The sequence below is a fragment of the Balaenoptera borealis genome (assembly GCF_965194805.1).
Source record: "Balaenoptera borealis genome assembly, chromosome: 14".
NCBI classification, from domain to species: Eukaryota; Metazoa; Chordata; class Mammalia; order Artiodactyla; family Balaenopteridae; genus Balaenoptera; species Balaenoptera borealis.
The window spans coordinates 67104453-67131737 of record NC_138875.1 but is presented as its reverse complement, the minus strand read 5'-3'; the positions used below and the strand labels follow the sequence as shown (position 1 = coordinate 67131737).

At 50.1% G+C, this 27285-nt stretch overlaps 1 protein-coding gene and 1 pseudogene across 4 annotated transcripts in view; both read right to left on the bottom strand.

Annotated features, from left to right (window-relative positions):
* MYO18B (myosin XVIIIB) overlaps nt 1-27285 on the bottom strand; it is a gene marked incomplete at its 5' end in the record, with an annotated part of 221140 nt that overhangs the window by 41754 nt on the left and 152101 nt on the right. For all 3 annotated transcript variants that reach the window (XM_082355033.1, XM_082355031.1, XM_082355032.1), the window contains 5 exons: nt 20130-20315; nt 22678-22815; nt 24002-24085; nt 24871-24987; nt 26533-26646. In XM_082355033.1, the coding sequence (XP_082211159.1) occupies nt 20130-20315; nt 22678-22815; nt 24002-24085; nt 24871-24987; nt 26533-26646 (639 nt within the window). The remainder of the gene's footprint in view (nt 1-20129; nt 20316-22677; nt 22816-24001; nt 24086-24870; nt 24988-26532; nt 26647-27285) is intronic.
* On the bottom strand, nt 7223-13267 carry LOC309611135 (dolichyl-diphosphooligosaccharide--protein glycosyltransferase subunit TMEM258 pseudogene; annotated as a pseudogene). The gene has a single exon. The product of its transcript is annotated as a dolichyl-diphosphooligosaccharide--protein glycosyltransferase subunit TMEM258 pseudogene (transcript).

The window sequence follows — 27285 nt, the reverse complement described above, 5'->3', positions numbered from 1 at the left end:
GGACCGCGGTGCCCCTGCCCTGCCAGGACTCTCCGGTATCTCCAGGCAGAAGAACACGTGGGGCTCCGGGCACCTGCTTGCTATCTTTCCTTTCCCTTCTCATTTTTCAAGCTGACTGTTTTAAAATGCCCCCAGCTACTGCCTGAGGGCCTTTATAGCTTTCTGGAAAGTTAATATTTTAGGTAACTTGGGCTGTTCTAGATGATAAAGAGCCGGCCTGCAGAAAGTCTCAGATGTATCTGCTACGCACGTCCACGCATCACATAAACATCTGTGGACACACACACCACATACCAGGGGCCCAAACTGAGGCCCAGGGCAGGAAGCCACCTGGCCAAGGTTGCTGGGCCACTGGGTGGCAGAAGCAGAACTAGAGCCTTTCCTACCCAGGTCATCTCTCTGTCAGCAAGTGTGTGCCTCTCTCCTTTCTCTGTTCTCACACTTCGGATGAGCCATTTTTGCCTAAATCCCGGCTCCAGCTACTCGAGTCATAACAGTGCCACGGGCTGGGGCTACAGTGGTGAGAAGGGGGCTCTGTACTTGATTCTTGGGGTCCCACATTTCTCCTGATGGATGGGGAGTGGCAGAAGGCAGAGCCTCCTTGAAAGGGCATGAGACCCTCACACACAGAAGGGGAATGTGGCTGAGGGTCTTTGGAGCCAGCAGGATGGCAGTGGGGAGGGCAGGGTGAGCAGGCTTCAAGGCACCAGTGGGCAACTCCGCTGTGAGTCTCAGGGTCACAAGGTTTGCAAATACAACTTTTAAAAAACCTCTCTAAAGTTCCTTATAGCTCTAACTACTCAGAGCTTGTAGCCCTCCCAGCCCTAGAACCGCCCCCAGCCTGTGACTTCTGCTGCAGCATCTTCAGAGAGGGATAAAGAACTGTCACCGGAGTGCAACTCTCTCAGGGCCCTCACAAAACCTCCAGCCGCAGAAAGACATCCTGACCTGGCGTGAATCCAAACACCTCACTCCCCACTTCCCAGAGTTGCCCACCCAACTGCTTCCTGCAAAAAGGAAAAAAGGCATTTCATTTTTTCTGCTCCAGTGCAAATATGACATATCTGTGCCACCTGATTTTCCTGACAGATAATTATATCAATGTAATTAAGCCTCAAATGCGGAAATTCTCTGTACCATGTACACCGACACCACACTTCCCCCATCAGAGGGCCATTGCTCCAGGCAGTAATTATCAAGCCACCTTTGACATGTCTTATTTCAATTTAAATGGAAATGAAGCTAATAGATCTTCCCAGCCCACGACCCCACACGACTGCAGAAATAGAGAAACTATTGAAACTTTGAACTTTGAATTACTGAACTTTTGAACCGGACTTTGAAACTTCTCAAGTGGCCTCAGGTTTTGCATCCAAAGAAGTTAAAGTGTGAGAACAACTTACTCCTATGAACCCCTGGCCCCTTCTCTGATCCTCAAGTACAGCATCTCATATCAGCACAGTGGGCTTATCTCTTGCCTCTTTCCCCTGCTCTCCATCCCCTGTAAATTTAGTCTTCATCACCATCTCCTGAGGGTTCTCATCGTCTTGGTCCTCCTCTTCAGTCCAGCCCCCTTCTCCAATCCACATTCCATTCAGCATCCAAGGGAGAATCTTTTTAATCCAATCAAGTCCTCTCCTGCTTAAGAGCCTTCAGTGCCTCTTCACCTCCCCAAGTCCAGACTGTGCAGTTGAGCCTATCCAGGCTTTCACAGTCTTTCTTCCAACTCACCTTCCAAGGTTCCTCTCCTTCCACGGCCAACAGTGCACCCACACATCAGTAATTCCCACAGTGCTCAAACATGCCGTGTCCTTTTGTGCCTCTGTGCCTTTGAACCTACCATTCCTCCACCTGGAGTGCTCTTCTCTACTCTGACAAGTGAACTCCTATTCATTCCTCAAGACCCATTCCACAGCCACCTCTTCTGGGATGGCCTCTCTGGCTCCTCTGGGTAGAATCAGCCACTTTCATCTCTGTGCATTGGGACAAGTCACTGAGTTAAGCACATACCTCCATCAGATTGTAATTAATTTCCAATTTCCAATTTCTAATTTCCTGCTATATTGAGCTCCTTATGAGTAGGGCTATACTCAGCCTAATATCCCAAATGCCTAATGTAGTAGCTGGAACTTAGAAGTCACTCCGTAAATATTCATCTTTAAATTCTCCCAGCTCGGGACTTCCCTGGTGGCACAGTGGTTAAGAATCCTCCTGCCAATGCAGGAGACACGGGTTCGAGCCCTGGTCCCGGAAGATCCCACATGCTGCAGAGCAACTAAGCCCGTGCACCACAACTACTGAGCCTGTGCTCTAGAACCCACGTGCCACGACTACTGAAGCCCACGCGCCTAGAGCCCGTGCTCCGCAACAAGAGAAGCCACCACAGTGAGAAGCCCGCGCACCGCAGCGAAGAGTAGCCCCTGCTCGCCGCAACTAGAGAAAAGCCCGCGCACAGCAACAAAGACCCAACTCAGCACCCCCCGCAAAAAAAAAAAAAAAAAAAAAATCTCCCAGCTCTACATTCATGGTGGGGGCCGTATGCAGCGGGTCTGACCACCACAGGTCTTCAACTCACACAGACATGGGCTTGCAACCCAGCTCCACCACTTGCAGCATGACTATGAGCAAGCCTGTCACCCACCTCCCTGACCCTCAGTCTCCTCATCTGTAAAGTGGGAGTACTGACAGCATCACTGTGCTGTCAGCAGGGACTAGCTGAGGACTCATGGGTGGAAGGTGCTTGAAATGTCGGATAAAACACAGCAAGTTTTATGCTTGATAAACATCAGCCCTCTTCCCTGCTCTCAGAACTACTGGGTGACACCTTGTGAAACACAGCAAGTTTGGGGGGGGTCTCTTCTCCCCCACTCCCCCATTTCTCCTGGCCCTCCCACACGCCTCATGTAGGCATCTGGTGACCTCAGTCTCACGTCCCACTGGCCTCACCATTTTAATGCCCCAAACACGGTCCCCCACATCCTTCCAGTCCCCTCGCCACCAGAACATGTTCATGTTTTGTCCCACTCCATCACTGCCAGGTCCCAAGTCACGCAAACATGCCCCCACATCAGACAAAATCCTGACTGCCAACGTGCCAACCCCCCAGGGCAGGTTAGGTCTCACCCCTGCCAGCATCCGTATGTGTCCGGAGCGTCCCAGGAGAGACGCGGCGAGAGACTGCAGACACTGCCCACAGATACAGGAGTCGGAAAACGGCCCCTGAATAAAGTCACCCAAGCCAGCAGTGACCAAAGTGACCACATCCCAGCAGCTATGCCAGGTAGGCACAGCCAGCGAGAGTCAGCACAGGGGTGAGGCTGAGACCCACACTGGACTCAAGACCCGGCAACGAGCCCCACATCCGCACTGGCTCCCCAGGCACCAAGGAGCACACCCTCGAGTCTGTCCCCTCAACTCCATCAGTATCAGCTCCCTCCCGATCTTCAACACAGAAGACTGTGAGGCTCAAGTCACATTCAGGTGCTCTGTAAACCGTGAAGAGCTGAGCGCATATGAGACATTATTTATCACACTGCTTCTTCCCTCTTCAGATCTCCTCCTTTTTTCAGACACATCTGATGGCCTCATCACAACCAAAGCCCTGGCCGGCGTTCTCAACAAACCACAGTACCATCACGAATGAACTCTGGTGAGCGGGGAAAGCAATCCCTCCCAGGTAAATCAACCCCCGTTAATAGTCTTGTATTATTAGATGCGTTCCCCGCAAGAACTGATCAGGGAGAACAAGGACCAGAGAGATATTGGTACTGGCGATCAAGGCCATCCTGGCCTTCCTTGTGCTTGGACCAGAGACAATGCCGTCTCGCTGAGAAACAGGTGAAGGAGCTACTGTCAGAGAAAACGTGCGACACAAACAGCAAAAGACGCTGATAAGCAGCGGGCGGCCAGGCGTGATAACGACCAGAGATGAAGACAGTGATCTCTAGACTTGATTGGCTTCCATCTGCAGAGGCAAGAGGATGTTACAGAGACACGAACACCCTGGCCGCATTTCAGACTCGGGGAAAGTTCCACCCATCCATTGGGAAATGGACATTTTTGGTAGTTATGATTCTCACTTATTTTTTTTTTTAAATTTTTTTAAATTTTATTTATTTATTTATTTATGGCTGCGTTGGGTCTTCGTTTCTGTGCGAGGGCTTTCTCCAGTTGCGGAGAGCGGGGGCCACTCTTCATCGCGGTGCGCAGGCCTCTCATTATCGTGGCCTCTCTTGTTGCGGAGCACAGGATCCAGACGCGCAGGCTCAGTAATCGTGGCTCACGGGCCTAGTCGCTCTGTGGCATGTGGGATCTTCCCAGACCAGGGCTCGAACCCGCGTCCCCCGCATCGGCAGGCAGATTCTCAACCACTGCGCCACCAGGGAAGCCCGATTCTCACTTATTCATGCCACTTTTGTGGGGCGGTTTCAAATGCTAACTCCTCTAATTCAAGGGCACTATGTGGCCTCCGGAGAGGGGTTCTGGATAGATTTTGATTTTCTGGACTGAAGAAGGCTGAGCTAAAATGCAGGGTTTCTCAACTTCAGCATTACTGCCACTGGGGCCACATGAATCTTTGTTGGCGGGGGGAGGGGAGTGGTCCTGGGTGTTTCAGGATGTTTAGCAGCAACCCCGGCCTCTAACGCACTAGGTATCAGCAGCACCCCGCCCCTAAGTTGTGCCAACCAAAAAGGTCTCCAGATATTGTAAGATATTATTACTTGAGAGGCAAAATCGACCCCAGGTGAGAGCCAAGCTAAAGGCATAGTGGTAGGTGGGAGACGTTAACTTAGAAGACACAGACTCTGGATCACACCGACATGAATCTGAACCCTGAATGAGCCACTTCCCGCTGTGTGATCTCATCTTACAAAACATAAACCTCCCCTTCCCGTGACTTCAGAGGCTGTGGAATAAGGAGAGGGCCAGCCACTCCCAGTGAGGTCCGTGTGCCAGCATCACCAGGAGGCCGGTCACAAATGCAGGCTCTCCGGCCCTGTCCCAGCCCTGCTGACTCAGGTTCTGCCTTTGAACAACATCCCCAGGTGATCTGTATGCACTCGATGTTTGAGAAACACCCGGCACCGCGATTGAGAGCACAGGTTTTAGTGTCAGGAGACTGATTCCATATCCCAGTGCCAAGCTTTCCAAGCTATCCAGCCTTGGGCAAGTCGCTTCACCTCTACGTAAGCCTCTTTAAAATGTGTAAAATAGAGATAAAAATACCACCTCGCTCCAAGGATTGGCAGTGCCCATTTAATGAGATGGGGCACGAGGTGGGCCACAGCACAGACAGGCAGTACGTGTCAGCTCCCGGGCACCCAGCAGGAAGACTCAGAGATGTGGAAGGAAGCTCCCTCTGTGCACTTTTTTGATCTTCCCTTTGATGGAGTCTAGAATTACAACAGCCATGTGGCTGCTCGTGGTCCATTTAGTCATTTATTGACCCAGCAGGAAGGAAAAGCAACCGCCAAGCGCTGCGCTCTCTCTCTCCCCCCTGCACATCTCAAGGTTACGGCCTGGTGGCACGTGCCTCTGGGAGGGACAAGCCTCAACACATCCGCCCCGCAGCTGTGCCCAGGGCTCTCCCAGGTCTGTCCGTCCTGCCCTCACAGCGCTCAGGGTCATCTCCTGCTTCTCATCCAGAGGCTTGGCTCTGGGGAAGGCAGGCGGGGTTCCAACGGCTTCTCATTGGTTTCCCTCTGTTCAGAGACAGGCTCTCTGGCTTTCTCCCAGCCCCAGGGAGCACGTCAGCCACAGCCCCTAGAAGCTCTTTCCTCCCCTCATTCCCTCCCTGGAGGCCAGATGCTGTCCTGGGAGAGATGTGGTCTGAACTAGGCAAAACCATCCTCAAAACGGCCCCATGTCCGAGTGGGGCCCCTCAGAACCTCTAAAGTAGGTCTGTGAGTTTACTACGCAAATCCTAGCACTTGAGGAAACTTTTATGTTCCAAACAAGGTGCAAACTCTGGCTCCTGGGATCAAATCTGGCCTGTGCCTGTTTTTGTAAATAAAGTTTTATTTGAACACAACTACACTCGTTTGTTTATGTCTTGTCTACAGCTGCTTTCAGAGTTCAGAGGTTGAGACAGAGGGACTCTGTGGTCCACAAAGCTGAAAATATTTACTACCTGGCCCCTGTTCTAAAATCCTGAGGTTCAGACTCCTCTGGTGGTGCAGTGGTTAAGAATCCGCCTGCTAATGCAGAGGACACGGGTTCAAGCACTGGTCCGGGAAGATCCCACATGCCTCGGAGCAACTACGCCCGTGCGCCACAACTACTGAGCCCACGCACCGCAACTACTGAAGCCTGAGTGCCTAGAGCTTGTGCTCCGCAACAAGAGAAGCCACCACAGTGAGAAGCCTGCTCATTGCAACTAGAGAAAGCCCGCAGGCAACAAGGAAGACCCAATGCAGCCAAAAAACAAAACAAAACAAAAAAATAGCAGGTTCTCAGTTTTGCATATGCAAATGTCTCACCACAGTAGATAGTTGAACCCTTCCTGGGTGTGTAGTTAACTTTTGGGCCCCACCCTGGAAGGGTTAAGAAGAAAGTGATTCTTCTTAAAGAATCAGAAGAAAGGAAGAAGAAGAAGAAAGGAAGTAGACGGTGTCACTGGGGGAAAAAGACACAGAAGCAAAACCACCAAATCACTGATACAAAGGCAGGGACCATAAGCTAAATTGCGCAGTAGACTGTGTGATTAGGGTCTGGATGGGAGAAGCCCTGTCTCTAACCTTTCTCGGCCTCCTGCTCCTCATCTGTAACAGAGTCAGGGTGAAGCACCTACATCAGGGCTCTTCCTGTCTGTGTGAGTCACCTGAGGGTCTTGTTAAAATGCAGATCATGACTCAAAGGTGTGGGGTGGGGCCTGAGGTCCTGCAGCCAAGGTTGCTGGTCTGAGAATGACACTTTGATTTGGAGGTAGGTCACAGGGACTTTGGGAGAATTAAATGGCAGAATGTACAAACCATGTTTAGGCCTGGCACAAATGGTAGGCTGTTAAAGAAATAATAATCATAACAGCGACAACAATGACAACAATAATAAGTAAATACAAACTATACATAACCCAACTTAAAATCAACCTCCAGCTGACGTCCATAACAGAAACAATAAATATGTAAACCCAAAAAGTCACAAATCAGGGTTGTGTTTACCCTTCTCCTACAAAGAGTAATCTCCTCCCCTCCCCCCCACCCCGTCAAGTGAGTCTTAACTATTAGCATCATCACACAAACGTCAGAATTATCCTGAAGACCCTGTCTAAAAATCGCACCAGTTAAAACACAGAGATAATATTAGCTTTGAAACACAGTGTCCTTGACCTGCAGGCACAGTCTTCAATGTTGGCCCCACATTAAACTACCCTCATCAGCTACTCATTCTAACAAGAGACGTGTGTACACAGAATCTTTGATTTGTGTCCTTGTGATGGAGGTGGGTGGGCTGAGCCAGGGGGGGCATCCTGGCGTGGGAGGGCCCTGGTAGAAACGGACAACAGAAGGACCATCCTTGGGAAACTCAGAGCCGCTAGACCTTCAAATGAGCTACAGAAAAACTGGCATCACCGATCCTGTCCCCATAGCAGGGGCCAACAGGAAAGCTCCAGGCAGCCTTCTTTCATCAGGTTTACTCCCTCGTGATTTTTAGCAGGGGTGAGGAGGTGGGTACTAGGGAGAATTACACTTTATTGACATTTACTATGTGCAAGACACTCCTCTAATATCCAGGTTACCTTAGAGCCCATTTTACAGATGAGGAAACTGAGACTCAAGAAGAGGTGACTTGCCCTGTACACACAGTCTGGAAGAGCTAGAACCATGATTTAAATCTAGTTCTCCTATGCATTCCCTACTCCACTTTTCCTTCCAAAAGAGCTTACAGTAGCAGCTGGCAAACCACAGTCTAGGGGCCAAATCTGGCCCACTGCCTGTCTGTTTTTGTAAATAAAGGTTTATTGGAACACACATGCTCATTCATTGAGGTACTGTCTCTGGCTGCTTTTGTGCTACAGCAAAGTTGAGTAGTTGCGACAGACATAGTATGGCCTGCGAAATGTAAACTATATTTACTACCTGGCCTTTACAGAAAACATTTGCTGATCCCTGGCATAGCACATTTCATTGCTACTGGGTACAACCTCGTGAGGTTTGGCCACCCTCTCAGAAGAAGTGAAAACCATCTTATTTCCTGAGTTCTTTTCCTTTTGTTTGCTGAGAAGTCACATCAGTCGACTTTTTTTCCCCACCTGCCAAGCAATTAGCTCATAAAGGCTGGAGCCTGAAGGATTCCCCCTGAGTGTTTGTTGATAAGCCTCCTTCCAGCAGGACGCTGCATGTCTAAACCACTGCCAAACTTTAATAACAGCATCGACTGCATCACCTCCCACCAAAAGCGAACAGGAAGCCTGGCTCGGCTGCCCAGCTGGGTGGATGTCAGTTGCGGACAGTTGCAAATTGCCTGAACAAGGACAGATGTAGCTTGTCTTTGCCTTTCTTCTTCCATGTGAAAACTTTTCGGGGGGAAGATTAGACTGCTGTTAGGGAAATGAATGTGTTGATTCTAATCATGTGAACAGGGAGGCGGCAGAGGTGACATGCAGCAGGATGGGCTCCAGGTCATTTACCTGGAATGCAGCCAAGGCAAGACTGGGCAAACAACAGAATTCCAATGAAGCTGGTGCCCAGGACACTGAGCACAAAAAAGGAGGCATCTATGAACCCATGGGTCACGGTGCTGGGGGGGCGGGGGGGGACAGCACGTGGGGGACAGAATTCCCAGAACTGTCCAACTGGAAATGATTTAACCACTGCCTAGGCTTATACCTCTGCTCTGAAGCTCAGAGCTTGCCTGTTCTCGAGGGGGCTCTTCTGTGCTCTCTGCTCTGGGTCTCACTCTCATGGTGATGCTGGTGGTGATGATGATGACAGTGTTGAGAATGAGGATGGTGAGGATGGTGATGATGGTGATGGTGATGATGGTGAATGATGATGGCGGCGGCGGTGGTGGTGGTGATGATGATTACGATGGCAATAAGGATGGCAATGGTGGTAGTGGTGATGATGGAGGTGACAGTGATGATGACTGCTTGGTCTGAATGCTGGCCCTCCACTCCATTCGTATTTTGAAATCCTAACCCCCAAGGTGATGGTATTAGTAGGTGGGGCCTCTGGAAGTGATCAGGTCGTGAGGACAGTGCCCTCATGAATGGGATTAGAAGGCAGAGACAGTCCTAGACCCTTCCACTGTGTGAGGACACAGCAAGAAGGCACCAGCTATGAACCAGGAAGAGAAGCCTTGCCAAAATGCGACCATGCTGGTGCTTTGACCTTGGACTTCCCAACCTCCAGAACTGTGAGTGGTAAATTTCTGTTGTTTATAAGCCACCCAGTCTATGGTATTTTGTTATGGCAGCCTGAACAAATTAAGACAGTGATAATGATGATGATGTGACAGTGAGTTTGCTTTATGCCCTGTGATAAGCATTTAAATGCATTATTTCATTAAATCTTCCTCAAAATGATGTGATGGAGTTGCAATGATTATCCCTATTTCATTAAGATAACAGAGACACAGAAGGTGAGCATCTTGACCAAAGGCACACAGTAGGGAAGTGATGGCACTGAGATTTGCACCTAGTCTCCTGACTCCTAGTTCTCTGCCACTTCTGTCAAGCTCCTACTTCGTTTGGCGTGCATTTTTTACGCCTCCTATGTGTCAAACAATGTTTGAGGGCAAAGGTAAGCAAATTTTTTTTTTCTGTAAAGGACCAGTTCATTAGATGAACTGATAAACTCCGTTTGTTTAAGCCAGTTCGAGGTTTGTCACTTACAACCAGAAGAGCTGTAATTTAGACCAGTTCACTCATCCATTTCTATTTCCACATGCTTGCAATTCCAAATCAGCCAATTCTCCCCAAAAAAACCGTTTTCTTTACCATTGCTTGGTCTATCCTCAAGTTCTGAGGTCTCCATCTACTTTCTCATTGTTTAAGTTCAGCCAAGAAAGACAAAAAAAAAAAAAAAAAGGCACCAGAAAGAGATGAATTGTTTTTCAAATCAAATTATAGTCTGGAAATGAATTTAAAACATTAAGAGTCTGATCTGGGGCTCCCTGGGACCACTGTCTCCTGAAGATGTCCAATTGGGACAATGATTGTGCTTTCAGTTGTGAAGATTAACCTTCCCAAGCCTCTCTGACATGCAATTAAGTGTGGCTAAATCTCATCTAAACAATTCCAATTGGATTTATTTTAATAATTTAATGTACACCTGCACTGTTCAATCATTATCTCCTCCCACTTTTCTTTTTTTTTTAAGTAACTTTGGGAGGTTAAGTTACTCTAATTTCCAGCAAGTCTAAGGTGACAAAAGTTCAACTGATGAAGTCTCTGGGGACAAGATTAGTATTTGCTCTTCTGTTTGCCATCTCCAGACTCCATGCGTTATTTGTAATTGGTATTAGCAACTTTCAATTCTGATTAATTACTGGAGCGTCTGTTTTTGATGCAGAAACAAAGCCACAAGTCAGGGAGTAATAGATCCAATTATTCCTAGGTAGGTTTTTGGTAATAGATTATATTATCTAGATATCTCATCTCAGAGGTAGACACAAAGAAACTCATTTCGTTAGATGATAAGACCTCTTGAATTGAGACAAGCACATTCACCACCCGGGATCAGGAGAGCCTGGAAAAATTCCGTTTCAGAAATATGTCTGGGGCTGGCAACACCAGGTTCTAAGTCCCTTTTAGGACCAAGTTTCTTTTGTACGGAAACCTTTGTGGGGAGACAAGCAGAGGGAGCCCACAGTGCCTGGAAGTGGGGATGATACAAAGGCCCACATTTTCCCCTGCCAGCTGAGAGCACAGGAGGCCGTGACTAGTGGGGAGGGAAGCAATGTGTGAACAGGGAGTTTATAAACGTGTTGGGCCATTTTGGATCACACTGAGATAACGGGACAGTAATTAGGAGAGCTATCTCCCTGTCAAGAGAGCTATAAAAGGTGTTATTTATAACCCTGCTCATGGCCCCAAATGCCCTCCACATGGAATGCCTTTTTAAATACTTCAGTTCCCAGCCAAAATAATTCATCTTTATGCTCTGAAGTTCCGAGCCATTGGTGGGAGAAAAACACTGAGAGCTTTTTAAAATGAAACCCTTAACTCTTGGTTTGGTGGATATACCCTGGGGGGCAGGTGGTGGGAGGGGTCTGCGTTCTGACCTAGAGTTTGGAAACATGGGTCTTCGGGCCGCCAAAAAACAAAACAAACCAAAAGCAAAAACAAACACGAAAACTAAACAGAATCTGGCTCTGGGCTTCCTGAAGCCCTTACCAGCTACGGCCAGATTCTCAGGAGAAAGAGAACCAGAGGCGAAGACGGGGCAGCCAGCATGCCTGCAGGGACAGCTACGTGACAGGCGGGGCGAGAAGCATGGTGTGGATTACTCGCTTCAGTCTTTCTGAGTAGATCTGATCACACCCATTTCATACATGAGGCGAAAGCACGTCCTCAAGAGCACAGAGTTCTCATAGTGAAGTAATTTGGCTTAAAAAAAGACAGTCAGTGAGCGATGGCATTTGACATGAGAGCCTTCGGACTCCACGCTTCTGCTCTTTCTACTCCGAACCAGGGCAGGGCGACCCCGCCCCAAGGAGACTCCAAGCCTGTGATGCGCTGGAACCAGCTCCCACAGACTGGCAAGGGCTGACTGCTGACTTTTCGGGAATTTTGCAAGCCAGCTGTTACACAAATACGTATTATTAAAAATCGAATAACATCGACTTACAATTAAATAAATCACATTAAAGACAAAGGTAACACGTACTCAAAACACACTGCTTCCTAATCTTACTAACATTCTGCCCAGGCTTTTGAAGTTGTTTTTGGCTATCATGTCTGTCCAGTGGAGATGCCATGTAACAGTACTACTGGGCGTGGCTTCCCAACGCCCCATATCGTTAGCTGGAAACCAGCCCCGGGGGAAGATTCACACCACAGAGGAGATAGGAAAACACTACAGACCAACTGAGATTCCACCTACGCTGGAGAGCCGGTTGTTAACCCTCTGCCAGAACACGGCCGCCCCAAGCTCTTCTCCTGGTGATCTAGCAGAGTCTTCCCAGATCCCAGTACAAGGGAGAACCTCTCCATTGTGTCCATGGGAGGCTTTCTCCTCACAGGAAAATTCACCAACACAGAAGGGAGACATCCCCTCATCTCTTTTAGGACTCACATTCTTTTCATTTTTCCCCCCCGAAAGTGGAAAATACACCCCAGAGTAACACCAAATAAATAATTCATGAACCATATATAATTGATGCTGGGTTTAAAGGAAGTAGAGCCATGAGTGGTTGTCTATTAACTATTTATGACTGCTCGGGCTGCTGACAAGCCAGGCTTGGTGCGGAGATCTCACCCAGGCTCCCATGTTTTATTTAAACATTATTAAAAGCACACAGCCTGCAGCGAGGCCTTCCATCCCACTTAGAATTAGACTCTGCTGTGAAGTCACCTCTGGGTCTTGGAAAGGTTAGGACTGGCTTTTGCTGGAACTGCTACTGACTTTTTCCTTCATGTGGAAGGTGTTAGGCTGCCTCTTCCTCCCACCCTTGAATTTTTCTCTTCTTGATGTGACCCCCACTCCAGTTTTTCTGTGACCTGGGGCGCGTCACATCACCCCTCTGCCCTGAGTCTCAGTTTGACCATCTGTAAAATGGGGAGTATCACAGGCGTTACCTTAAGGGTTACTGTGAGGATGAGATCAGGGCAGTGATTATTAATGGGGTGACTTTGCTCCCCAGGGTACATCTGGCAAGGTCTGAAGATTTTTTTTTTTTTTTTTTTGGTCACACATCTGCCTTTATTGTGAGCAGCCGATGGGATATTTCCGGCGTAGTAAAAAAAAAAACTAATTTACAAAAGCAGGGATTCAGTGAAGCCGCCTGGTTGGAACCCTTGGGAGCTCATACGTAGATGCTGACCCAGAGCAGCAGGAAGAGGACTCCAAAGCCCATGAAGAGTGAGGCCACGAAAGAGATGAGGAGCGCTTTGTAGATACACCGAGTGGATGCGGTGGAGGTGACCTCATAAACGAAGAACCAGGCGGTGAAGAACATGCCAGTGGCCAACAGCACCACGGTCAGATGCGGAAGGACAGCCAGGTTCACTGGGCTGGTGTACCTGCTCATGGCCGCAAGCTCCACTTTGCCGGGCCCAGGGTAATCCACCGCTCCGCCACCGGGGGAGGTATTTTTGATTGTGATGACTTGGGTGGGGAGCTACTTGCATCCGGTGGGTAGAGGCCAGAGATGCTGCTGAATATCCAACACAGCACAGGACAGCCCCACATCAGACAGTTATTCAACCCAAAATGTCAATAGTGCCAAGACTGAGAAACCCTAGATTACAGAATCAAAGGCAGTATTACTTTTTATGACTCACTTTTTAAAAAAGTACTTGAATGAGTAAATACCACGTGTCTAAATCTTCTGAGGAAGAGAATGGGTTTGAGCTGGTGAGATCTTGGTCCAGATTCTAACTCAGCCACTTAACTGGGATTGTGACTTTGGAGAAGTTGCTTCAGCTCTCTGATCTCAGTTTCTTTATTGGTGAAACAGGGATGGTTAACCTCAGACAGAGAGGCTTAAAAGAGAGATCTCATGTAAAGTCCTTAACCCAATGCCCAGCACACAGCGGTAAAGCACTAGCTCTCATCAACACTGCCCCAGCCATCGTGCGCGTAGGACAGGATGCGGCCGCAGAGCTGGCAGACTTGTGACGAAGTCTGAGTGGACCAAGAAAGAGTCATCGGAGGAGTGAAAAGAAAGGGGAAAGAAAACAAGGGAGCATCTATTAAGTGCCTACTGTGTGCTATCATCGGGCACTTTCACATACACCATCTCATTTACTCCTCACAGCCTCCCAATGAGATCGGTTGTTTTTTGCTCCCAATTTACTGATGGGGAAACTGAGGTTCTGCAGTGTTAACTTAGCCACCCGAGGTCTCATACTTCAAGTCCAATGCTCTTTCCACCAGCCTGCAGTGAGCTAAGGTGTCCTCCCCAAAATCATATCCACTTGGAACCTCAGAATGTGACCTTTTTGGAAATAGGGTCTTTGCAGATGTAGTTAGTTAAGATGAGGTCATACCGGATTAGGGGAGCTTTAAATCCAAGGCCTGGTGTCCTTATGAGAAGAGAGGACACAGAGACAGGGCAGAGAAGAAGCCCATGTGAAGACGGAGGCAGAGATTAAAGTTATGTGGCCGTAGCCAAGGAACGCCCGGAGCCCCCAGAAGCTGGCAGAAGGAGGAAGGAGTCTCCCTTAGAGCCTTCCCAGGGAGTGGCCCTGTTGACGCCGTGACTTCAGACTTCTGGCCCCCAAAACTGTGAGACAACACATCTCTATTGTTTTAAGACAACCAGCTTTTGGCAATCTGTTACGGCAGCCCTGAGAAGCTAATACACACCCTCCTCCTCCCCAAGAGGAGCCAAAACAACTGTGTGAGGAAATGAGAGAGAAAGAGAGAGAGAAACCACATGTCCACACCCAGTCAAGTGAGAACTTGTCCCGCAAGAGAAGCAGCAGGAGAGAGCAGGTGGCAGTGGGGGGAGGGAGGGGTTTTGCAGCTGGCGGCCAGTGGGGGAGCTGCAAGGAGAAAGAAGGAAGAGAAGAAAGAAAGGCGAAGGTGAAGAGTCTGTGTTTACATCCTGATATGTGGGTGTATCTCTGCCTTTCTGGAGACCTGGACATGGCCCGCCACACGGCTGGCGTGCCCTAGACATTTGCTGAATGCAGGTCAGAGACGATGACGAGGTTGAGACGACCATGATCAGACGGCTGCTCGCCCAAATCTGCTGGCCAACACTGCATCCTCCATGCAATCTTCTCCACGTCTCCCAGTTCTACCAAACCACTGCCTCCTTTGCTCGCACATCCCATCCTGTACCAGAAGTATTTAGAGACACATGCATCTCCTCCTCTGGAACTTGAGATCTCCAGAGGCACAGTCCCTGTTCCATTCACATCTGCATCTCCCATAACATCAGGCACAGGGACGGGCACATGGTAGGACGCAAAGTAAAGTGTGTTGATCTGAAAGTTCCAATTTTTAAGATAATTTTTGAGCTGTTCTCTCAAAAGGTAAAACTTCAAAACGCTGTGGAAACTATTCATTCAGCAATTTCTGAGAATCTACCTGTGCCTAACCCTGAACTGGAGACCAAGAGTCAAATAAAACCCACCCCCCTCTCTCAGGTGCTCCCTGTCTAGGAAGACAAGAACAGAAGCAATGACAATAACCCGTATGAATGGAGTGAACACAAGGCGATGTGGAAACACAGAGGAGGTACATAACTTAGTGACGGGTGGGGGTAACAGTGAGGGCTTCCTGGAGGTGAGCCCTGACCTGTTACAGGCTGAGCAGGCGGGCAGAGGGATGCAGGAGAACAAAGGTGATGAGCCCAGAAATGACCTGGCGCTGGGGCCTGACGCCTTTGTGCTTGAGTAGATCATGCAAGGTGATGAGAGGCACACAACCAAAGGCAGAGAAGTCTACAGAGGCTAGATTTCTGGGAAGAAGTTGGGGCTTTGCTCTGAAGGCAGTGGAGAGCCATGGAAGATTTCTTAGCAGAAGAGCAACACAGTAAGATGTGTCCCTTCTAGAATGACCTTTGGCATGGAGGAGCAAGAGTGGAGGAACAGTGGGGAGCCAAGATACAAGTTAACTGTACAGGCCCAGACCAGAGGGGTTGCAGATTAAAACAGAGAGAGAGGACACGGGGTTGGGACTGGAAAGGATGGATTTGAAAAATACCTCAGTAGGATAAAATCAGCAGATGTGGTCATTAATGTGTATGACTCAGGGGGAGATGGGCCACTGTGATTTCTAGCTTTGGTCACTGGGTGCTGAGCTAAGAGTGAGCAGAGGCGCCATCTAAGGTTTTCAAGGGAAAGTTAAGACTATAGAGAGCCAGGCCAAGGTGCTGAAGGGTAACCCGACAGGTGTAGCCTCCAAAGCCAGTGCACCTGGCTGAAAGCCTACAGAGGGCAGGCCTTCCTGTCACCCTCAACTCTAACTCTTCCAACTGTCCTTGACCGCCCTTGGTCACCCTGTCCTGGGGCTGAGGTGGTTTCCCCTGAGCTCTGTCACTATTGAAAAACAACAGGATATAAATCCACGGATAAGCTGTCTTGCCACCCCAGTGACAAAAGGACTTGAATGATTTAGAGCCAGAATATTCTTGTCTCCATAATGGTTCCTGGAGTCGCCAGGAATAGTGCATTTACGAAAATTAATGGCAACACCTCATTATTCTTTTTTCTGGGAAGAGAAGTTCCATCGGCTGGGTAATTGATCCTGATCTGGACGTGCCGGTTTGCCAGCCAGGGGTGTAAATCATTCACACGGAACAACCTGCGGCCCTTTAAACTAACACCAACAGTGACAAATGGGACAGGGTGTGACGGGCGGAAAGGAACACTGAGGGGAGATCCATCAATATCCTTCCCGCTTCTCACCAGGGCCCAGAGTGTGGGATCCTTTTTGGGGTCTCCGCAGCGGAGCCATTTTTCAGCAGGGTTGGGTTGGGAGGGCAACGTGGTGTCCCAGTGACAGCTTTAGCGCTGGACACGCAGGGAAGCCCATCCCAGCTCCGCCACTCCCGACTCTGCAGCCCTGGGCCAGGCGCCCCTTGCGTCCATACCTGCTGGGGTGACGTAAGCGTGAAAGAAGATGACATCTGCAAAGAGCCTGAGCCCAGAGCGACTCAATCAATGTTTATCCAAGGAATGAATGAAGGAAGGAAGGTATGCTTGGCCCAGGAAGCTCAGAAATTCACTATCCCTCCCAGAGAGATGTGAACTTTAGAAACAGAAGATGAAATGGGCAGTGCTTTACTCAAAGAAGTGATGTGTGGCGATGATCGGGAGCACGATGCCGGCCGGTCTTCTAAGAACCCTCCAAACCCAGCGCACAGACCCTTTGCTTTGCCCGTGAAAGCTCTGAGCGACCACTTTAGAGAAACATATAAAATACACAAGCAATGGCCTTGGCAGTATCTCTCCCTTCAGCACGCGCTCCTCAAGGGTGAGGGTGTGTCTTGTTCCCTGTTGGTCCCCAACATCCAGCACTGGGTTTGGCCCAGAGTAAAACCTAGGGGTACACACCAATCACATGAACGAAAGAACCAGAACCCTGACTGACAGCCTTGCAGGTGAGGTTTATCGGGAACACGTGGCACGGAGCAGCTCCCCCCTTACCTTACAGGGGTAGGTTGGAGGAAGGGAAATTGGTGGCACAGACATGAACCTGAGAGGTGAGATGTCACCTCCTGGGATGCCTGGAAAAGTGCCAGGGTGCCACGCAACGGGAGAGGCCTCACCAACAGGGTTCCTCTGAAAATGACAGTGTTCACTGAACTCTCCCACTGAGCAGCATTCTGTCCACACTGTGAGTGCGTGAAAATCAGGGACGTTATGATTCCCTGCCCCTCCCCTCCAATGCCCATCCCCGTGCCAGGCCCAGAGTTGGTGTTGAATGAATAAATGGATAAATGAAAAAGTAAGAAAATATGATATCCTCTCCTCCCCCAGAGGAAATATCCCAGGGCTCAAAGGCAAGGGGCCTACTTGAGGGCAGGTCGGTTGGTGAGCTCGGGACATCCTCTATCAGGACAGGTCTGCCAGCCTAACACTGTCCCTGTGAGCCCTGCCCATCCACGGAATCACTGCAGAGACAACCGGCTGTGCAGGAACACGCCCTCCCTCCGTAGTGGGTCGAAGGGTGGCCCCCCAAAAGTTACGTCCTCCCAGACCCTGTCAATATGGCCTTATTCAGAAAAAGGGTGTTTACGAATGTAATTAAAGTAAGGGCCCTGAGATGAAATCAAATTGGATTTAGAGTGGCCCCTAAATCCAATTACAGGTGGCCTTAGAAGAAAAGGCAGATGGGTATCTGAGACATACACTCACAGGATGAGGAACCATGTGAAGACAGAGGCAGAGACTGGAGTGACCTGGCCATAAGCCAAGGAACACCCGGAACCACCAGAATTTGGAAGAGCAAAAAAGAATTCTAGCCTGGACCCATCAGAAGGAGCAAAGACCTGCCAATACTTTGATTTCTGACTTTTGGCCTTCAGAACTGTGAGAGAATAAATTTCTCTTGTTTTAAACCACCCAGTTTGGGATAAAATTCTAAGGCAGCCCTGGAAAACTGATACACCGCCCAACCCCAAACACACCAAAATAAAAAGAATAGTTCAGCCTCGGTAAGCTTACCCAGAATCTTACAATGAGAAAACAGAGAAAGATGCAGGTCTAATTTTAGCATACACATAAGCTTTGTGCTTTGCAGTTTTGACCCATATATGGGGGTTGCATTTAATCTTTTCCAGATTCTAGGGCCTTTAAAGATCTGAACATGTCCCTGGGAATGGAGGTAGGGAGAGGAAAGTGAGAAGAGAGGGGAGGAGAGGGGAGGGGAGGGGAGGGGAGGGGAGGGGAGGGGAGGAGAGGAGAGGAGAGGAGAGGAGAGGAGAGGAGAGGAGAGGAGAGGAGAGGAGAGGAGAGGAGAGGAGAGGAGAGGAGGGAGAGGGAGAGAGAGGAAAAGAGCAGAGGGGAGAGGAGGAAAACCACTATCTGATGTGACGGGAAAGCCTGGTGTCCGGCCAGTTGAAGAAGACATCGGAGGAGGAGTGCTGGGGATGTTCTCTCGCTGCAGCCAGAGACGGCAGGAGGGGGCTCAGCTGCCAGAGGAGCAGAGCTGGTTAATGAGGAAGTTAGCCCGTCAGTTGGAAGAAAGAACCTTTCCCTCTCCCAGGGCCAAGGCGGGTGGAGGAGCTGCTGGTCACGGGGCTTGGATTTGTCTGGGAACCTGGGTCTCTGTGCGGAGCCTCGCCTCACCCCGACACGACAGCCGGGCTGCTGGCTTGTCAGGGGCAGAGCTATGGGGATGACACCGGCCGCGGGAGGCAGTGGCCCAGGAAACATACTTGCTGCAGGAGGACAAGGTGGTGAGACCTGTCACAAAACCAGAGTGGACAGGCCAGGGAGGAGATGACGACGGTGATTTAAAGCCCTCTGGGCCGAACTGCAGCACGTTCTGGGTTGTCTCAGAGAAAGCTCTATGGTGGAGGGCAAAGAGGGTGCCAGACGCCTCCCAGGCTGCAGAAGCGGAAACCTGGAGGCTCGGGGATATCTGGGCTTGCGGGGAAAAGGAGGAGTGGGCGCTCTCAGATGCTCTGTGATCCCTGCAGGAAACTGTTCTCCGAAAAATACAATGAACAATGGAGAAACCTTCCCATTGGGAAGGAAACGAATTTTAAAATGTACCTTGGGCCACACCAGGGGACAAGCATGGCTTAGTGAATAAAAGCAGAGACTACAGAGTTGGACAGACCTGGGTTCCAAGTCTTACTTGCATGTGGCCTCAGGCAGGTGAATGTACCGCTCTGGGCCTCAATCTGGCACGTGTGTCCCCGTGCCTCAGTTTCCCCATCTACTTTACAGTACTGACAGGAAGATTTAAACAAGAAAGGTTTAACCCAGAACCTGGCACATAGCCAGTGCTTAATAAATGGTGGATTTAGCATGATCGTTTTTATCTTTTATCTTTATGGTTGCTGTTAACAGCCCAGAAAGAGCTCTGACATTTACAAGGTATGACCTTGGCAAATTATCTCAGCTCTGTCAAGCCTCAGTTTCCTCATCTGTAAAATGGGATAATAATACTGACTTCACAGGGTTATTACGACGCTTACACAGCATTATGGGTGTTAAGACTCCATGCAAGGGAGACATTTAATAAACGTTGGTTCTCTCCTCTTTGCACGAGGCCACCCTGCCTCTGAAGGAGAATGTGTGAGGCAGGAAGAGAAAGTCCGGAGTCTGAGGCACAAAGGTGGTCGGAAGTCATCCTGCAGGAGTGAATGCGATTGGCTCACTTTGGACCTGCCCCTGGCGTTTGCAGCCCATGGCAGTGTCGGCTCACAGCCCATCCCCTTCCGGTTTCTTCCCTGCTTCCGGTCTACTCCCAAAGGCCCCAGGGACCAGGCCCTGAGGCTCCCATTCAGAAGGATGGAGGGCTCCCCTCCTGAACCCTCCGTCACAGGACCACACTCACCAGCTCCACGCACCGCCGGCTGGCCTCGGCCTCCCGCTGCACCAGCTCTTCCATGTCCACCTTCAGCTCCTCCAGGCGCCGCTGGTAATACTGGCTGCTCTCCCTCTGCTGGGACTCGGCCGTGGCTGCCTGTGAGAGCTCCTCACCCATCTTCATCAGGCTGTCCCGAAGCCGGATCACCAGGACCTGCAGCCCGGGCAGAGAGCACACGCCCACTCTGGAGTTAGAAGCCTGGGGCCCGACACAGGAGGCTCCAGAAAGAAATCTTTTGCTGAGTCTCTGTGCGTTTTTATAAAGTAATCAGGGTAATAATCCTGATTTCTGGTACAAAAATGAAGAAAACATAGAAAATGATAGCTGCTATTCTGAAAGGCAGTGTAGCTTAGTGACAGATGCTGAATTCGTGTTCTGGGTTCAAATCCTACCTCTACCTCTTCCTGGCTGTGTGACCTTGGGCGGGTTATTAACCTCTCTGAGAGACAGGATGATGTCTGGGATGCTGTCAGGGTTGAAAATGTTAAGTTATGCAGAAGGCTTAGCTTGGTGCCTGGCACACAGGATGTGCTGGGTAAGGGCTGGGAATTAAGATTTATAGCGACCTTCATTCAGCTCAAGGTTTGGAAGGTGGAGTGGCACGGTGGAAAGGACACTATGCCAGGGGGTCCAAATCCCTTCCCCAACATGGATTCTGGTTTCCCGATTTGTAAAATGAGGAAGTTTGAGCAAATAATCTCCCATGAGCCGCAGCTCTAATATTTCACGGCATTTTTCTTTGTGTGTGTGTGGGGGTGGAAATCCACAAGGACACAATGAAACTATGAATAGAGAGAAAAGAGCCGTAAGCATCACCAGTGCTACAGAAAACCAACCCAAAAGCTGTTCTGCAGAATTCATTAGTCAGCCAACAAGTCTGGAACCAATCGATTCTGATGGGTAAATACTTGAGTGATGACATAAAATGCAGCCCACATGAATATTTTAGGTGCCTGCTAAGGACTCTGAGCCCCTTTCCAGATCAGAGACTGAATAATGGCCTAAAAGAAAATCTTTATGATTTGTTTCCTCTTTCCCCTTTCAACTGGAGTTTAGCAACGGTTTCAAAGGGCAACAGGAGGGTCATAAGAAGCGTAGTCCTCCAATTGTGTCCCCAAGGTACCCCATCTCAAGGACCTGGGATTCTACTAAATTCCAATAATGATGGCAGAGGGAAAAGTGAATTTGGAGATAGAATCTGCCATTTAAAGTTACTCTACAATTGTCTTCTTCTCTGCTATCACTTGACCATGCTAGAATCAAGCAAAAAATGATATGTGATATAGCTCAAATTATGTATTTAGTCATTTAAAATATAGTAGATCAAAGTTTCATGGTAATCTGCAGAGACAATTATGCCTTGAGGGATCCCTTGAGCAATTCTGAGAACCACTGAGGGCCAAGGCAAAGAATTTTTCTCTGGTCTTCATCCAGAGCAGGCTTCTTAGAGACCAAAAGCCCAACAGGGGATTGGGAGTAAATGTTTCGGAATGAGAAGAGCAGCCTCCCATCGCTCAGACATACCGTCATACTTTGGGTAAGCCCCCTGGCTGCAGGGAGATTAGAACCTGAGACCAGGATGGAGCGAAGGTCAAGAGTCAATCTCCTCCTGTCACTGACACTACCTGGCTTTATCTTAAATAACTCACTTGACCTCTCTGGGGCCATCTTCTCATTCTATCCTGCATGCCCCATGGGGCTGTGATGAACATCACGTGGAGTAGCTGATGTGGAAGGTTTTGGCAATGGTGATCTCCTCGGTAAATGTCCCATGTCATTGGTGTACAGAGCTAAATGTGAATACAGTCACTGAACTCCACCCCAGCCCATCCAAGTCTTACCTGTCCTTCAAGGTCCAGCACCAAAGCCACCTCCTCCTGTAAGCCTCCCTGATTCCCCAGCCTGAAAGGACCTCCATCCTCCAAACCTCACAGCCCTCTCTCCTTATTATGGGTATTTATGTACATATCTTACCCACATCTCCTACAAAGCTCTATGCTTCTGGAAAACAGAATCTATTTAATACATCTGTCTTCCACACACCCAAAACAAAGCTTAACACACACTAGGGGCAAAATAAATTTCTGCTCAAAAACAAGTCGGGTGCATACGTGGATAAGTGGTTGGATGGAGATGGGCAGAATTGGATCAATGGATAAAAACATGGACAGACAGAGGGGTTAAGGTCTGAAGGAAAAGAAAAGAATAGAGGAAGAGAAGAAAAAATAGAGAAAGGAAGAAGAACAAATGGAAAGGGGGATGATGGATGGACCGATGATGGTGTATGGAGATGGAGACAGAGGAGGTGACTAGGTTGAGTGAATGGGGAGCTTGTGGGACAGTGCGATAGAAGACAGGAAGGAGGGATGGAGGAAGGGAACTCAGGAGATGGATGAGTGATACAGATCCAGACAAACGCATATGAGTGGACAGGTGGACGGTGGGAAGAAGGATGCGTTCACATGAAAGCCCTCATAGCTCTAGGCCTGAGCAATATTTACACGCCAGCAAGTACCTCAAATCTCTTGATCTGCACTTTCTGGAACTCCGTCTTGTTCTCCAGGTCACAGATGACCGCCTCCTGCCTGCTGACGATGGCTCGGTCCACTGTGGACTGCTCCAGGTACTCAATGCGCATCTGGGCCACCTGCAGCTGGGGACACACCAAAGAAGGCCGCTGACCACCTGGCAGCCCCGAGTCCCAGAATCGGGGGTCCCAGCAAGACCCAGCCCCGGGCCCGTCCACGCTGCTCCTTCTCAGCTCAGGTGCACAAGCACGAACTGCTGGATCCCAGCTGAGGACCCCACACGGGACCCTGCCCCTTCCTGTGCCTTCAGCTTCCCAAGAGGCCTTTCAGTCAGTGCCTCTCTTACCTCCTCCTCCTGCCCTGATGAAGCACCAAGCCACGCTGTGGACAGCAAGCTTCAGCATCAAGAACACAACCAAGAGTGGGTTCGGGAGCCCAGCACATATTTCGGGGTTCCACACCTGGCTCCCCACTTTCTAGCTGGGTGTGTCGGGCAAGTCAGTGTCCTCCCTTGAGCCTTGTTTCTTCATGTTTGTGTGTGAAGGAGATTAGTGCCTGGTACACGGCAAGCCCCCAGCAAGTGGCCACTCCTGCTATTATTTTTGTTCTGCTTGTTGTCACTCTGTGCCCGAAGATACTGCTGGATAGTAGGTCACTCCGACAGCCACCCTAAGTGGGCACACACAATGGTTCTAGAAGAGCTTTCAGAATTTCATGGATGATAGCAACCCACTAGGTAATGAGGGAAATTTAGGGGTGTTTGGAGGAACCATGACTTCAAAGGAAGATGTCACAAAGGATGGTGATCCTGTCTTGCACAGACCAGCCCCTTCTCCTTGGAGCCATTTCTCAGGGGTAAACATCCTGCACGGAATGCCTGATGAGCCTCACTGCGTGGGGCATCTGTGGATCCTGCACAAGCATGGGCAGGAGTGTGTGTGCGCGCGCGCGCGTGTGTGTGTGTGTGTGTGTGTGTGTGCGTGTGTGTGCGTGTGTGTGCGTGTCTCTCTCTCTCCTCTCTCCCCCTCCCTCTCCCTCTCCTCTCTCTCCCCCTCCCCCTCCCTCTCCTCTCTCTCCCCCTCCCCCTCCCTCTCTCTCTCTCCTCTCTCTCCCCCTCCCCCTCCCCCTCTCTCTCCTTTCTCTCCCCCTCCCCCTCCCTCTCTCTCTCCTCTCTCCACCCCCCTCTCTCCCCCTCTCCACGCTCCCTCGGGATTGTCCTCAATCCATCTGTCATGCAACTGACGTTGAGTGAATGAATGAATGACAGTTCCCAGGATCCTCCCCCACAATACGGCGACTCTGAGCACGTACTTGTTCTTGAAGCTTGTGCTTCTCCTTCTTGGCTTCCTCTAGCTGCAGCTGCAGTTCCTGGATCTGCCCAATGTCGGCAGCAGACTGGTAAGACGAAAAATGTCACCTTGAGACCACAGGCTTTGCTGGAAGTCCCTTCTCCCCCTGCCCACAGATGTCTACATATCACAGAGCATGATAACAGCTGGTTCTAAAGGGCACCTCACATGCTCCCCAGTATCCCTCATCTCGGTGTGCACCCAGTCACTCCCACTACACAGGCCCATAGCTTCGGTCAACTGTCCAGCGCTTTATTATACACCCTTGAGAGCCCAGACAGAATGAGCTGGCTGCGGCACCAGGACCAGAATTCTGAGGGAAGAGAACTATTCTAGGTCAGGTAACTGGGATTCTAGACCTGGATACCAGCTTTGGCAAGCCACAGAACCACTCTGCACCTCAGTATCCCCATCTGTAAAATGGGCTGATAGTCTCTGCTGAGACCCTCTACATAGGGTTTGTCCAGAGATTAAAATGAGGCAATGGAGAGTAAAGGTCCTTTAAAAAAGAGTTGAACCAAACTGTTGAATGCGACTATCCCCAAAGAAAAGAATTCCAGAGGATAGGAGGGCCCCTAGCTTTCTATTTTCCACAGGTATTTATTATTTAAATTATTTATAATGGGTATACGAATCTACTGCTTTTGTAAATGAACAAATAAACTTCCATTTTGAACAAAAGTAAGCGTGATTCACAGTTGCTATTTACCTGTGTGGCATTTATCCCTCCAAGGTCCTAGCACCAGAGAGTGGCCTGACCACATCACCTTCTCACTGTCCCCACCTACCCCATGCAAGGCCACCAAGCCTTCTTCCACCCGAGGCCATTACCTGAGCAATGAGGTCCTTGTGCTTCTGCATGAGGTCGTTCAGGTCGTCCTGGTCCTCATCGATGCGCTTCAGGAGGTCCGCCCTCTCAAACTGCAGCCGGTACAGCTGCTCGTCTACCTGCGGGGGCAGGACGATGGTGGGTGAGAAAAAGGGGGGTAAAAGGGGGACTACAGGGGGCTGATGAAGAGCAAAGGCGGGGCTGGACTTCCCTAGCGGTCCAGCGGTTAAGACTCCCCGCTTCCAATGCAGGTGGCGTGGGTTCGATCCCTGGTCGGGGAACTAAGATCCCACATGCCACGCAGCCAAACAATTTTTTTTTTTAATTAAAAAAAAAAAAAAAAAAAGAACAAAGGGGGACTTGCCTGTGGGTGTGTCAGGTGAGTGAACATCTGCCTGTAAGGGAGGCCATGGCTGTGTCAATGAATGCTGTGTGTGTGTGTGTGTGTGTGTGTGTGTGTGTGTGTGTGTGTGTGTGCTGGGCCTGCCTGCGACTGCGTGAATGCAGCATGTGTGTACGTGAATGGATATATGTCCGTGTAAGCCTACCTGGGAATCTACATACATACAGTTTAAGTGTACATGGTGCACATGTGTCAGTGATCTCAATAAATATGGCTAAACTTAAATGTATATCTTACCTACGAGGGCATTTATTTTATATGTGTGTCTGGTGATTTTGTATGTGAGTGTGTACATTCATCCTTGCGTGAGCACGTGTGTGAATGTTTGCGGGCAAGTTCCCCTTGATCTAGCACAAATAAAATCTGGGACAAAAGGGCCAATGGGGATCCTGAGAAAAGCTTTTGCCAATAAATCTCTAGCTCTGTCTAAACTTCGGATTTCACATGTTGTGTATAAATTTAAGCCAACCCTGTACACCCAGACGGGGCACTTAGAAACCCACACCCAATCTTCACCAACGTAATAGATCCATAATATACGTTCATTTGTTCCTGTTCAGCGTTGAGCACACAGTAGGCCCATTACAGATGGCTGGGTCTCTCTTAGGAGTGAGCCCAAGTGGGCCCACAGGCTACCCTTGGCTTAGCTTAGAAGAAAGGATGTGAAGAAGTTGCCCAACAATAGTGACCAAGTGCTCTCGAGGGTGGTGGTGGTGGTGGTGGTGGTGGTGGTGGTGGTGGTGGTGGTGGTGGTGGTGGTGGTGGTGGTGGTGGTGGTGGTGGTGGTGGTGGTGGTGGTGGTGGTGTGTGTGTGTGTGTGTGTGTGTGTGTGTGTGTGTGTGTGTGTGTGTGTGTGTGTGTGTGTGTGTGTGTATTGTGTGGTCTACAATAGATGGCCGGGAGCTGCTTCCAGTGGTGGGCACAGTGTGGGCTCACAATAGATAGCTGTGCTCCCACTTCAGGTGCTGAGCAAACAACAGGCTCGTACTGGAAGCATCCCCATGGGGCTGAGCACACATTGGGTCCACAGCAGGGTTCCTGGCCTCCCTTCGCACAGGTGAGCACACAGCTGACCCTCACGTGTGTCCTTACACCTTTGTAACGCTCAGCTCTGAGTAGGCTGCCTGTGCTCTCGGAGCGTCCAGCACCCAGTAGGTCTACAACGGATGTCTGTACCGCCAAGTACAGTACAACGAGTGCCCCGGTCCCTCCTCTAATGCCGCACACACAGTAGGCCCCCAGCCCCAGGAGGGACCGGTACCAGGCTCCTGCTGCGGGTCACGCTCTCCAGCTCGCTGTGCACGCTCTCCAGGTCGGCCGCCAGCGCCTTCTGGGTCTTCAAGGCATCCTCACACTTGGCTTCACTCTGCTGCAGCTGGACCAGGCAGGAGCGGGAGGGGAAAGGGAGAGAGGCCTTGTGACACTGTCTCCTGGAACGTCCCTCCCCACCAGCCCAGCCCGGCCCGGCCCCTCCCAGGCAGACGAGTACTTTACAGGCGACCCTCCCCTCCTCACGGGTGTCCATCAACCCACAGAGGGGGAAGCAGAGGTGTTTGCAGCAGGGGCAGCTGGGCTCTGAGCCCACTCAAAACTGAACTAGCCCTGCCCCACGAAGTAAAGCCAGGCGACCCCCAATTCAGTGCCAGGAGCGAGTCCCCAGTTCCGTTCAGCAGCTATTTGCTGCCGCCCACTCAGTGCCAGGCACGGGGCGTGCACAGAACAGTCAAGGTGGCCCCTGCCCTCCCGTGGGGGAGACAGGCAGGGACAGGTAGTGACAGCCCCTCTGAGGGTACCAGGAAGGGGAGGGTATGGGGACCCTGGAACACAGGATGGGGGCTGGGAAGCCTTCCTGGAGGAGGTGCTCATAGTTCATTCAGTGGGGACTTGCCAAGTAGGCATTTTTAACCAGAGTTGTGAACCCCCTTTTAAATGGTAGGCAAAATAGTCTGTGTGTGAGCATTTCCTGGTACATGACTTTCACTAGATTCTTGATGGTTAAGAGCCACTGACTCAA